At 40.4% G+C, this 13,951-nt stretch overlaps 1 protein-coding gene across 1 annotated transcript in view; it reads right to left on the bottom strand.

Annotated features, from left to right (window-relative positions):
- The window catches only part of CCDC173 (coiled-coil domain containing 173), a 37,807-nt gene extending 24,251 nt beyond the window's left edge, over positions 1-13,556 (bottom strand). Inside the window, exons 1-4 of the mRNA XM_006867024.1 lie at positions 13,474-13,556; positions 7,294-7,520; positions 314-487; positions 15-208 (exon numbers count right to left, since the gene is read on the bottom strand). Coding sequence (XP_006867086.1) covers positions 15-208; positions 314-487; positions 7,294-7,520; positions 13,474-13,522 — 644 coding nt within the window. The 5' untranslated portion in view covers positions 13,523-13,556. The remainder of the gene's footprint in view (positions 1-14; positions 209-313; positions 488-7,293; positions 7,521-13,473) is intronic.
- Between the last annotated feature and the right edge of the window lie 395 nt (positions 13,557-13,951).

Raw genomic sequence — 13,951 nt, forward strand, 5'->3', positions numbered from 1 at the left:
TGATATATACATACTGTTTTAGGTGATCATTGGCAAGGGCCACTCTATCTCTGTGGCATTTTGCTGCCTTTTCTTGTTCTTCTTTAAGAGCTTTTTCAGCAGTGAGTTTCATTTGCTCCTCCCACTTGTTATCGGATTTTATTTTACTCTTTTGGAATTCAATCTGGGCATCACGTTCTTTCATAACTCTACTAAGAAGAAGTCCTGACTTAAAATAAAAATAAAAAAGGAGTACTTTAAGAAAATACAGATTAATTACGTATACTTATTTTGAAATCTATGTAAAAGGACAATAATAAAACCCAAGTAGTACATGAAAGCTTTTCACTCTCTCTGTCTGATAAAACTGATATTGCCGTGCGTTTTCAATGGCCTTTTTTCTTTCTCCTTGCTTATGTATTTCTTCTTCCATATCAAGCAATTGTCTTTCTGCCTCTACTTCTTCATCACGTTTCTTTTTGGCTTCAAGTTTCTGTTCTTTCATGCCCTATAAAACAAACAAGAGCAACCCTGTATTTTCATTCTCCAATTCAATGTAACCAAAGTGAAACATTATGTGATCATTTGAGCTTTCATTATGAACTGCTACTGTATATATTTGCATATATCATTAATAAAAAATATAAAGCTATATTTATAAGCTAATGTTTTTCAAATTCAATTTTTTAGCTTGCTAATATATTTACATAGCTCAAAAATCCCAAAATGTTGCAGAGGTATACAGTGAAATCTCTTACTCCAACCCTAACTTCCATATGCAATTTCCTCTCACTCCAAAGTAACCACTATTATTACTTTCAAATTTCCATTCTATACAAACATGATAATTATACATTTTGTTTGTTTAAAAGACCAACAAGTAGCATTTTTTACATGCCCCAAGCCTAGGAAGTCTTTCCACACTTTCTTTTCCCATATGGGTCAATTTTCCACATCTTTCTTGTTTAAAAAATCTGTCACTTACTAACTGCCATCGAGTTGATTTCCACTCAAAGAGACCCTGTATAGGGTTCCCAAGGCTGCGAATATTTACAGAAGCAGAAAGCCTCATCTTTCTTCCACTCAGCGACTGGTGAGTTTGAACTGACAATCTTGCAGTTAGCAGTCCAGTGCTTATCCTACAGCATCACCAGGGAGAAGAAATACTTCCTTACTATGATACTAATGATATTCTTGTAGAATTTGTTTAAAAAGTTTCATTGTTTTACTTTTTATAGTTAAGTCTTTAATCCAACTGAATGTCTGTGTTGTCTATACTGTAGAGATATTATTTCATCTTTTAAATATGAATATTCAATTATCCCAATATCTGTTATTGAATGTTCCCTTCTGATTTGCAATATTTCTGTAATATCTTAAGTTCCCATATAAAAAGGTTTGTTTCTAGTCTCTTCTGATCAATGATTTTGTCTGTCTCTGTCCTTCTACCATGGTTCTAACTACTGTGTAGGTTTATAATAGCTTTTGCTGCTGGTAAAATGAATCTTCCTTTTTTATTATTATTACTATTAAACACCCATGGAAATTAGAGCAATATGCATAGTAAAAATATGTACATTTTGTGCAAAGTGCATACCTACATAAATAACATGCACATCCATGTAACATGTAGAAATGATGAAATTATGTTAAAAAGTATGGTGTGCTCATGTGTATATTTCATGATATTTCCAGAAGTGAAACTCAGCTTCATTCACCTTCAATAGTCCAAAAAAATGTTACTTTTGATCATATTTGTATAATAATTATATAAGCCATGGTCTGAAAGTCACAGATGGAGTTTGGTGTTGTTATTATTGTTAGGTGCTGTTGAGTCAGTTCTAACTCATAATGATCCTATGTACAAAAGAACAAAATACTGCTGACCCTGCAACATCCTCACAATCAATGTTTGAGCCCACTGTAGTGGCCACTGTGTCAATCCATCTCTCTTTGGGGGTCTTCCTGTTTTTCGCTGACCCTCTACTTTACCAAGCATGATATCCTTCTTCAGGGACTGGTCCCTCCTGATGACATATCCAAAGTACATGAGACAAAGTCTGCTATCCTTCCTGCTAAGGAACATTCTAGATGTACCTTTTCAGATTTGTTCATTCTTCTGTCATATTTAATATTTTATGCCAACACTATAATTCAAAGGTTGAGACTTGGCGCTGAATATCGACTGTATCCATGCCCATCGTTCAGTGTCAGATTTCGGAAGCCATTCTTCCTTATTCATAGTCCAGTTTTCACATGGATATGAAGTGATTGAAGTTACCATGGCTTACATCAGGTGTCCCTTAGTCCTCAAAGTGACATCTTTTCAATACTTTAAAAAAGTCTTTTGCAGCAGATTTGCCCAATGCAATACATTCTATGATTTCTTAACTGCTGTTCCATGAGCACTGATTGTGCATCCAAATTAAATGAAATCCTTGACAACACCAATATTTTTCTCCAGTTACCATGATGTTGTTTATTGACACAGTTGTGAGGATTTGGGGTCTATGTTGAGGTGTAACCCACACTGAAAACTGTAGTCTTTGTTCTTCATCAGTAGGTACTTCAAGTCCTCTTTTCTTTCAGCAAGCAAGATTGGTCATCAGCATATTTCATCAACATAGTTAATGAGTCGTCCTCCAATCTTAATGCCATGTTGTTTGTCATATAGTCAAGTTTCTCAGATTATTTACTCAGCATACAGATTGAATAAGTATGGTGAAAGGGTACAACTCTGATGCACACCTTTCCTGATTTTAAACCACACAGTATCTTCTTGTTCTATTAGAATGACTGCCTCGTGGTTTGTATACAGGTTCCACATGAGCACAACTAAGTTTTTTTGAACTCCCATTTTTTAACATTATTCATAATTTACTATAAATTTATTATAATTTGTACTTTGGTTCTTATAGACTTGTTTTAATTTTCTTCAGCTTCATCTTGACCTCTGACATGAGCAACTGAGGGTCTGTTCCACACTCTGTCACTGGCTTTGTTCTGACTGAAGACACTGTGGTTCTCCATCATCTCATTCCACAGATGTCACCGATTTGATTCTGAGTATTCATCTGGCAAGGTCCACATGTACAGTCACTATTGATGTTGCTGAAATTTTTTCTAGAGCTGTTCCTTCTTGTTTCCAACTTTAGCATTTCAATCACCAGTAATTATTAATGCATCTTGACTACATGTTTGATAATTTTTAGACTGCAGAGAGTTAAAGACCCTCAACTTCCTCATTTTTGGCATTAGTGATTGGTGAGTAAATTTGAATATTCATATTAACTGATCTTCCTTGTAAGCATATGGATATTATCCTGTCACAGGCAGCATAGAAAGATCTTAAAATGTTCTTTTTGATGATGAATATGATGCCATTTCTCTTCAATGTGTCATTTGGGGTATAGTAAACCATAAGACTGTCTGATTCAAAATGGCCAATTACAGTTTATTTCAACTCACTAATACCTAGTCTGTGTGTGTGTATATATATATATATGTATCTTTCAGTGTTCCATTCCATTTTTGATGATTTCCAATTTTCCTAGATTCATACTTCATACATCCCACAGTCCAATTCCAGCTATTTCTTCTCATTTTGAGTTATGGCCCATTTACAAATGAAGGTCACAAAAGCTTTGCTCCAGCCACATCATTAATGTTGACTATTTTGAGGAGACAGCTCTTCCCCAGTCATATTTTGAGTGCCTTCCAACCTGAGGGGTTCATCTGGCACCATATCAATGTCCTTGCTGCTATTAATAAAGTTTTCTGTGACTCACTTTTCGGGAAGTGGACTACCTCCTTCCTTCTTCCTAGTCTGTCTTAATCTGGAAGCTCCACTAAAAACCTGCCCACCATGGTGACCCTGCTGGTATTTGAATTATCAGTGGAATAGCTTCCAGCATCACAGTAACATGCAAGTCATCACAATATAACAAACTCACAGACAAGCGCTGGGTAAGAGGGAATAGGACCAGTAATCTCATAGAGGTGGCAAAAGTACTTGTCCCATCAGCCAGACAGAAAACTTCATGATTTGAAATTATGTAGATTGTTGAACATAGTCATGCCTCAGTGTTGTTTTTGCTATTGTTAAGTGCCATCAAGTCGGTTCTGACTCATGGTGAGTTTGAAACACCAACCGTGCATTACAAATCAACCTTGCAGTACTTATCCTATAGTGCCACACCTGTACTAACCATGCCTCAATAGTAGGTAATAATGAGTCCAGATCATACATTGCTCTGGTCTGACCTAATCAATATTACAAACTAGGGTCTATTTCCAAGAACTGTTTCCAAGGTATTTAATGGTGATAATCATATATAAGGATATGACTACATCAGCCATCTAGCCAGGTAAAACACACAATGACATCCAATAAAAAGTACTAGGTGTCTTAGTTACCAAGTGCTGCTAAAACAGAAATGCCAACAGTAGATGGCATTAACAAATAGAATTTTATTCTCCCACAGAGCTGAAAGCTAGAAGTCTGAATTCGGAGTTGAGCTCTGGAGAAAGGTCCTTGTTGCCTTTCAGCATCTGTAAGTCCTTGGAGACCACCACGTATTTTAGTAAACCTTTCCTTGGTTCTAGGAGCTTTACAGTGCACCAACCCAAGGTCCGTAGGATGCACTTGATTCCTGACTCTCCTTTCTTGGTGGTAGTACACATCCCTCTTTCTCTGCTCACTTTTCTCTCCTTTTAGAGCTCAAGAGATTAGCTCAAGATACAACGTAATCCTTTAGACTGCATCTGACCTCACTAACATGTTGTTGTTGTTGTTAAGTGCCATCAAGTTGGTTCCAACCCACAGCGACCCTGTATAGGATTTCCGAGGAGCGGCTGGTGAGCTTGAATCACCAACAATGCAGTCCAGTGCATTAGCCCACAGTGCCACACCAGGACTCTTATTAACTCTTATTAACATCACAGAAGTGAAGATTTATAACACACTAGACAATTACATCAGACCTGGACTGAACATATCAGATCGTATTATGGAGTTGATTTTATTATATTAGATCTCATCATGGATGTCAAAACTACATCTTAACTACTACACCACTGAGAATCTGGGACAAGCCAAGTTGACACAAAACCTTAACACAGAAATCAACCCAGGAATGCGAAGGAGCAGGAAAATTCAGCTTATCATGAGAAAAATAATCAAAATCACCAAAACCAGCACCCGTGTTAGAATTAGTACATAAGAAAATGAAAATAGTCTATATTTGCAAAAGTAGGAAATATTAACTATATTCTATATTTGCAAAAGTAGGAAATATTAACATGTTAAGTAAAGACATGGGGAAAAAAATCTACAAGTGCAGTGAATTATTTAGTGTCTGTTCTAGCTATAGCCTTTGTAAACTCCCACCAATCAACTTTTTCTTCATGGGTCTGAGTAAGAAAAGGTGGGGGAAGAAGTCAATGGATTATATGATTCGGTGGAGAGTTCTTGTTAACAGGATAGTTGTGATTGCTCAATTTTGCCATTCTGCTGGCTATAAAATGAGCTATCTCAGAAACAGCAGGGAGGGGGATCATACTACCAACACGGAAGAGTTAGGCATGGAATCTGTCCTTTGGGCCCCAAGAAGCCTGTGAATTGAACCTTTCTGTCCCAGAGACAGAAAGCTGTGACATCAGAATAGCAGTAGAGGAGCTGCAGAGCCGAGAGCCAGAGCACGAGACAGAACAGTGGGCTTCCCAGTTCACGGAGCAAGTAAAGCTGAGTGAATGTGAACAGGAAGCTTGCTTGTGGAGTAGAGAGTCTCCAGTTACTTAGGTGAGCTAGCTTTGCTGTTCCACAGAGCTAGAGCTGATTGCCTTCAGATTGAGGCTTGCAGTGGAAAGGTGTGCCCTCTAAGTATTTATCAGCAGTCCTCACAGAGCTTTGTAACCTTGCCTGGGCAGACTGACAATGGGTACAGCAAAGGGAAGGCTAACCTGATGGGAAGAACTGTGTCCTGAGCATTTCTGAGACTGAATTGTAACCTGTCAATTTCCCTAATAAACCCTGTAACTTAGTACGGTGTCTAAATTCGGTGTGGTCACTGCAATGAATAACTGAACCCAGGAAAGTAGAGTGCTATGGGAGGGATGGTTGGTGACATTTTTTCCATAGCTACATAAAACTTCCAGAGATAGAAACTACAATGTTTGAAATGAAAAATACACTTAATGGGATTAATATCACATTAGATATAGTCAGATAAAAGATTAGTGAACATGAAGACATAGAAATACATCCACTGCCATTGAGTCAATTCCAACTCATAGCAACCCTGTAGACAGAGCTGAGACTGTAAATCTTTGAGAACAGACAACTTCATCTTTCTCCCTCATAGTAGCTGGTGGGTTTGAACTACCAGATTTGCAGCTAGTAAACCAATGCTTAACCCACCACACCATCAGGCCTCGTTTAGAAATATAAACCATCTAAAATGAAACAGAAAAAAAAGACAAAAGAAATAGGAGATTAAATAAACAAAAGAGCATATACAGATGACAATAAGAGAAAGCACATCAGTGATTACCTAGGGGCAGTGGAACAAGAGCAGAGAGAACCGGAACAAAGTACAAGGGAATATGAGGCAACTTTTGGGTAATGAGTATGTTCATTACCTTAAGTATGATGATGGTTTCACTAGTTCATACATACATCATGGGTCTTTGGTAGTACAGTGGGTAAGCACTCAGCTGCTAAACGAAAAGGTCAGCAGTTCAAACCTACTAGCCACTCTACAGGAGAATGATGTAACAATATACTTAGATAAAGATTTACAGCCTTGGAAACTCTATGGGGCAGTTCTACCCTGTCCTATCTGGTTGCTGAGTAACAGAATCGACTCAACAGCAATAGGTTTATATATGTCAAAAATCATCACATTGTATTCTCTAAATACAGTTTATGATATGTCAGGAGTCCCTGGGTGGTGCAAGTGACACTAATCAAAAAAAAAAGGTTGATTGCTAATCAAAAGGTTGTGTGTCGAGTCCACCCCAAGGAGCCTCCAAAAAAATGTCTGGCGATCTACTTGGAAAAATCAGCCACTGAAAACCTGTGTAGACCAGAGTTCTATCTGGACACACATGCAGTCACTGGAAGTTGGAATCTGCTCACTGGCAACTGATTTGGCTTTTTGGTTTATTAGATGTCAAGCATACCTTAATTAAGTTGTTAAAATATGTTTCAATGCACTTTTATGATATTTTACATAAGAGAATATTTATGAAAGGGTATAAAAACACAAGACGAAGTCATTAGTACATGTGTGCCCCTGGGTTGTTAATACATACTGCATAAGTATTAGTCCAGTGTTTTACTAATTCCTGGGATCGGAGATGCATTTCTTTCTTTGCCTTTCTTTCTGCACGAAGGCATGCTGCTTCTCTTGTCAAACCGTCAAGGCTATCTTGAATCCTCTTCCACTCGCCGTGTGGAATGATGGTGACCTGACGGAGGTCTACCGTGCCAGGCAGAAGAGGTGGATAGAGAACCTGGTCTTCCTCAGAGTTCTGTGTTTCTAATAAATTAAAAAAAAAAAAAAATTTAAAAATTTAAAGAAATGTTTGGTCATCTATTTATATATAAGTTGTTGTTACGTTCTTTTGAGTCAGTTCCAACTCATAATGACCTTATGCACAACAGAATGAAACACTGCCCTGTCCTGCGCCATCCTCACAATCGTTAAGCTTGCGTGTTTCAGTATTCAATATTCTTGTCTACCTGTGTTCCAGCAGTCCTGGTGTGGTGCCGTGGGCTAATGTGTCAGACTGTAAAGCTGTTTGAACTGCAAGGTTGGTAGTTCATGCTCACCAGCTGCTCCTTGGAAACCCTATACAGGGTTGCTATGGGTTGGAATCAACTCGAGGGCACTTAACAACACCACCTGTGTTCCACTGCTATTCATAAAGTTTTCAGTGGCTAAACATTCAGAAATAGTCCTCCTCTCCTTCTTCCTAGTCTGTCTTGGACTGGAAGCTCAGCTGAAACTTGTATACCATGCTGGTATTTTAAAATACTAGTGGCATACCTTTCAGCATCACAGCAACATGCAAGTCACCATGTCTGACAAACTGACAGATGAGTGGTGGATGTGTGTGTGTGTGTATATATACATATATATATTCTCTGTACTCTATTAGAGGTCACCACGTGTAATTAGAACTTTGGAAATTGATCACAGTAGCTATGATTTCCCTCACTCAGGTGTTCTCTTTTTTAGTCTTTTTGCGCCTGTTTAAGACTTAATAAAGAATCTCTCTATTTACATATTTGAAGATGGGGGTCTCTTTTCTCCCCCGTTATTGCTGTTCTTAAGTGCCACCGAGTTGATTATGACTCATAGTGACCCTGTATAGGGTTTCCTACAACAGATCTGTAACAATTGCCTCAACAAGCTGTGATAAAAACATTTTTCAAAGTTAACCAAGTGGTTGTTGTTGTTAAGTGCTGTCAAGCCAATTCTGACCCATAGCGACCCTGTATAGGGTTTCCAAAGAGCAGTCTGATGCATTAGCCCACGCACCACACCAGGACTCCAGTGGACTGTAAAGGATAACTTAGGGGATCTTCATGTCCAACCCCTTCCCCACTGGGCAGCAGCAGTTTACGAATACTTGCATTTCTCTGGCCAGCAGTTCTACAGTGGGCAAAGAAAGGTACTGAAGACATGTGAGATTTTGAGAAAAGCACTTCTCTGTTCTTCTGGGAGAGTGACTCTCAAGCTAGGAACCTACAAGGAGGCATGAAGGTCAGATAAGCATTAATCTGAAAACCACCAGAGGAACAAGCCTCAGGATGAAGTTGTTACTGTAAACTACAAAGAAGCAGTATGGCAAGAACCTGGGCCAATAATGATCCCAGTGAGCTCTAGACCAACCCAAACTAAAGAATGGAATTCCTATCCCACTCTAGTGGATGTGAAGTGTATTTTACTGTGGTTTTGAGTTGCATTTTCCCAGTTTTCTGTATTCCTTTAAGACAGACATGATTTACTAGAGTGATGAAACTTACTATCTACTGTCCTAATCACTTAGTCTGGAGCCCTGCTGGTGCTGTAGGATAAGCACTGAACTGCTAAATACAAGGTTGGCAGTTCAAACCCACTAGTTGCTACACAGGAGAAAGATGAGGCTTTCTGCTTCTGTAAAGATTTAAAGTCTTGAAAACCTGTACAGTCTTGCTATGAGTCAGAACCTACTCCATAGCACCTATTAACAACAATGACTAATGATGTTGAGCATCCCTTCATGTGCTTATTGGCCATTTATATATTCTTCCAAGAAATGTCTACTTAAGTTCTTTACTCATGTTTTAATTAGGTATTTTAATGATATCCTTCTCTGAGAACTGGTCCCTTCTAATAATATGTCCGAAGTATGAGAGATGAAGTCTGGCCATCCTGGCTTCTAATGAGCATTCTGGCTGTACTTCTTCAAACACAGATTGGTTGTTCTTTTGGCAGGCCGTGATACTATTAATATTCTTCCCCAACACCATAAATCAAATGCATCAATTCTTCAGCAGTCTTCCTTATTCACTGTCCAACTTTCACATGCATATGAGGTTATTGAAAATATCATGGGTTTAGTCAGGTGCACCTTAACAGCAACATTAATAATAACTGGACAGTGATGCCCTTAAATGTCTAGAGCCAATAAGTCTCCCAACCTTTGGTAAGGTGCTCTCTCTGTGTTGGAACACAGAGTGTTGGAACGCCTTCATTGCTTAGGAAGGCAGTTTACAACTCTGTTTTAGACTTTACTTCTTGCTGGTAAAGAACCTCAAGATCATCTAGAGATGAAAGCTTCAGGCCTTCTCAAGTCTTTTTTAGGCATGCACCCAGCCCTCTGTATGATTTTAGATTCTCAGGAGTATATTAGAGCTTTTCAAAGCTGTCTCTGGACATCTTACGTCCCAACCTTTCCTTTTACATTTTTTGATCAGCTTGTTGTTTGTCCCAACTGCTATCACTGCCTTGGGCAGCTATGAGATTAAACAATTTACACTGATTGTTTCTGAGATTAAACAATTTACACTGATTGTTTCTGACAAACACCATAGAGGTACTTTGGAAATGTAGCAGAGGGGAGTGGTTGACTTTGCAGTCCAGGAGCGGAGGTCCCTGGCACCATCAAGGGAGAAGAGCACAGTGTAGGACCCTACCCAGAGAAGCAGTGACACCAGAGATGGAGGCAGAGACAATGACATGGAGAGATGGAGCGGCTGGGGACTCTAGACCCAGAGAGGGAGAGGGGCTGTGTGCTGATGACCCAGGGGCAGGCTTGCAGGGTATACCCTTTCTTTGTTTGATGATGCATGGAGGGGATTGTAACCAAGGCAATGTAACAATATATGATAGGATGAATGTAAAGCTAATGTTCTCCCATGTAAACTATCAACTATCACATAATTCACAATTAAAAATTTTTTTAAAAAAAGAGCTAAAAAAAAAACCCCTGAGACTTCCAGTTTGGGGGTGGGTAAGCAGAAACAGATACCGAAAGCTACTCTGCTAAACCCCCCCACCCCCGCCAAAAAAAAGAAAAAAAAAGCAGAGAAAGCGGTCCTCAGAACAGCTGTGGAGCTTTGGATTTTGTTTAATGTTCCAGGCGCTAGCCAGTTTCCTGTGCCCACCTGTGAAGAAGTCTGTCTGTGGAAGCAAAATGTAGTGATTTCTGAATCGATCCAGCCACGGTGGCCAGCAGCCAGAAGTCCTCAGGCCAGAGGGCGGGGCCACAGCCAAGCAAAGGCAGTAACCCAGTGCTTGATGGTGCGGAGCTGCGAGTCTGGAGCAAGAGGTGTGACCGATTTTTCATCTTTCACTTTTTATTTTTCACTTTTTATTTTTCACGTATCTTTCCTCTTTCTCTTCACTCCAATCGCACCCTCACTGCCCAGCCCAGATGCCTTAAGGAGCATACCCCCCAAAAGGGTCCAACATGGCACCCACAGTTTTCCCACGGCACGGAGAGGAAACCCGCAGGCTACCTCTTAAAGACGTCTAACTCTGGGACCTAGCCCCAAAGTTGAGTGGGCGGGACCTTTTAGTCCTGCCTGCACAGCAAAGACCAGTGGACTGTGTCAATAACAATTTTATTTTTGGTTTTGATTGGTGGTTTCTGTCTCTGCTTTTATAACGTTTTGGTCTTTGGTCCTTTTAGCCTTACTCTTCTCCCAGGGGTTGGAGCTTTCAGCCCCTACCTTGCCCAAGAAGAGACAGCAACTGTGCCCATATAGCCAAGCTACAAGCATACCCTGTAATAACCCCCCCATCTGGACAAGAGCCAAAACCAGCTGCTAGGCATTACACGTGAAAAGGGAAGCGTATCTCCAAATAATATCAACCAGGAGACGCTAAGCAAGCTTAACAACTAAGCACCATACATCCATTTAAGCATTAAAAACCTACATTATTGCTGAAAATGTCTAAGAAAACACAAAGATCTCAACACATGTCCAAAAACATTCAACCCAACAACAGCACATTACACATTCTTTTCCAGTGCACATGGAACATCTTCCAGAACTGACCATGTGTTAGGTCACAAAGCAAGCCTCTATAAATTCACAAACATCAAAATACTACAAAGCATCTTTTCAGACCACAATGCTATAAAATTAGAAATCAACAATAAGAAGACCAAGAAAATAAACTTTAATACCTGGAAACTGAATAACACCCTACTGAAGAGCAACTGGATAATAGAAGAAATTGAATGTGAATTCAGAAAGATCCTAGAAACAAAGGAGAACAAAAACACAATATACCAAAATCTGAGAGGGCCATTTATTGCAATAAATGCGCACGTCCAAAAAGAAGAAAGAATCAAAATTAATACATTAAAACAGCATCTCTAGCAACTAGAAACAGACCAACAGAGAGAACCGACAGTCACCAAGAGAAAAGAAATAATAAAGATCAGAGCAGAAATAAATGAGATAGAAAACAGAAAAACTATAGAAACAATCAACAGGACAAAGGCTGGTTCTTTGAAAGGATTAATAAAACTGACAAACCATTGGCAAACTTAACAAAAGAAAAGAGGGAGAAGACACAAATAACACGCATGAGAAATCACAGGGGCGATGTCACAATGGAACCAAATAAAATCAAAAGGATAACAATACTATGAAGAGTTGTACTTCAACAAACTTGAAAACTTAGAAGAGATGGATACATTTTTAGAAAAACGCACACTCCTAAACTCACAGGAGTTAAGTAGAAGATTTGAACAGACCCATAACAATAGAAGAAATTGATCAGGTCATCAAAAAATTCCCAACCAAAAGAAGTCCAGGTCCAGATGGCTTCACTGGTGAGTTCTACCAGACATTCAGGGAAGAGTTGTCACCAATTCTACTCAAATTATTCCAGAATATAGAGGAGGATGGAAAACTTCTAAAACATTTTATGAAGCAAGCATAACCCTCATACCAAAACCAGGGAAGGACATCACTAAGAAAGAAAATTATAGATCAATATAAGGAGCTCTGATAGCATAGTGGTTACGAATCGGGCTGCTAATCTCAAGGTCAGCAGTTCGAAACTACCAGCTGTTCTGCAGGAGAAAGATGGGGCTTTCTGCTCACGTAAAGATGTACAGCCTCGGAAACCCTATGCAGGCACTTAACAACAACAACAAATATATGATGTGGGAGCACGGTGCCTCTGTAGGATAAATACTGAATTGTTAACCACAGGATCGGCGGTTCGAGGCCACCAGTCGCTCTTCAGGAGACCGATGAGGCTTTCTGCCTTATAGTTCTAGTTTTCATCATGGTAACGATATTAATTGGGAATCTGCAGCAGGCCATCCGAATTACAAGACTTTAAGTAGCATTTTCTTTTTACACTCTCTCAAAGCACTTGATTTAGGGCGAGACCCTTACTCTACTTTGTTGTTGTTTCCTAAGAGCGGCCAGTGGGTTTGAGCTGCTGACCTTGCCATTAGCAGTCCAATGATAGGAGCTCCACTTTAGAGGTGAGAAAACAGGCATTTCCTTCAGTGACATACCTAAAAGCATTCAGCAGGTTTACAAAAGAGCCAAGACTAGAGTCACTGATAATTCTAAATGTTACTTCATTCATTTATAGAATAACTAATAAAAGTGAGCAGGAATTCAGCAAACCCCAGACTCTCCAAGTTGAAATGGCGCGGCTTGAGGATCAGAAGGGGCATCAATCAGTTGGGAGGTATCTGTCTTCCTACCCCCTCTCAACTCCTATTTTCTGTAAACTTTCTCTCTCGTCCCCTCCCCGCACCTTCCTTTTAGGTCTTCCACTCAGGCATCTGAGAGCCAATCCTTTTAATTACACAGAGCCCAAGGATGCCCGTCGGGGCTACTTTCGACATGGTAAAAGAAGTCCTCGTCAGAAGGCAACTAAGACCCCAACTTGGCACCCTCGCTTCTCACCCCTTGCCAGGGGTCCTGAAAGAATCTTTTTGCCGGGATGAACCTGTTTCTCTCACCCGTGCTTTCCTTAGCCTGTCCACAGCGCCGCCCAAACCTCACCAACATCTCAGGTGAGATGCCCTGGACGCTACCAAACTTGGAAAAGATACCGATACTCCTACGCAGGCGGCCTTGAGTCAGCGGAGTAGTTCCCAAACCGCGCGGTCCCTTAGCAACGACGCCGGAAGTGACGTCAACCGTCGCCAGGGAACGAGGAACGCAGCGATGTTTGGGCTGTGGGCCAGCGAACGAAAACTGCGCCTGCGCTGAACCCCTGTCTGTGAGTGGGACGGCTTTCTAAGGTCGGAGGCCTGCACCCGAAGGAGCCCTAAAGCTCGAACCCAAGAAAGCGGTGCGAGTGACTGGACGGCTGCCAGCGCCAGGCCTGGTTCAAGTGAGGAGTTCAGCCCGCCTGCTGCTCCCATCCCTATTGGCACTGCGTTTCACAGGGGGCGACCCCTGGTCAGGGCCTCGCTCCCGCCTACGGGACGGACC

This window comes from Chrysochloris asiatica, unplaced genomic scaffold (genome assembly GCF_000296735.1).
Source record: "Chrysochloris asiatica unplaced genomic scaffold, ChrAsi1.0 scaffold00099, whole genome shotgun sequence".
Classification (NCBI taxonomy): Eukaryota; Metazoa; Chordata; class Mammalia; order Afrosoricida; family Chrysochloridae; genus Chrysochloris; species Chrysochloris asiatica.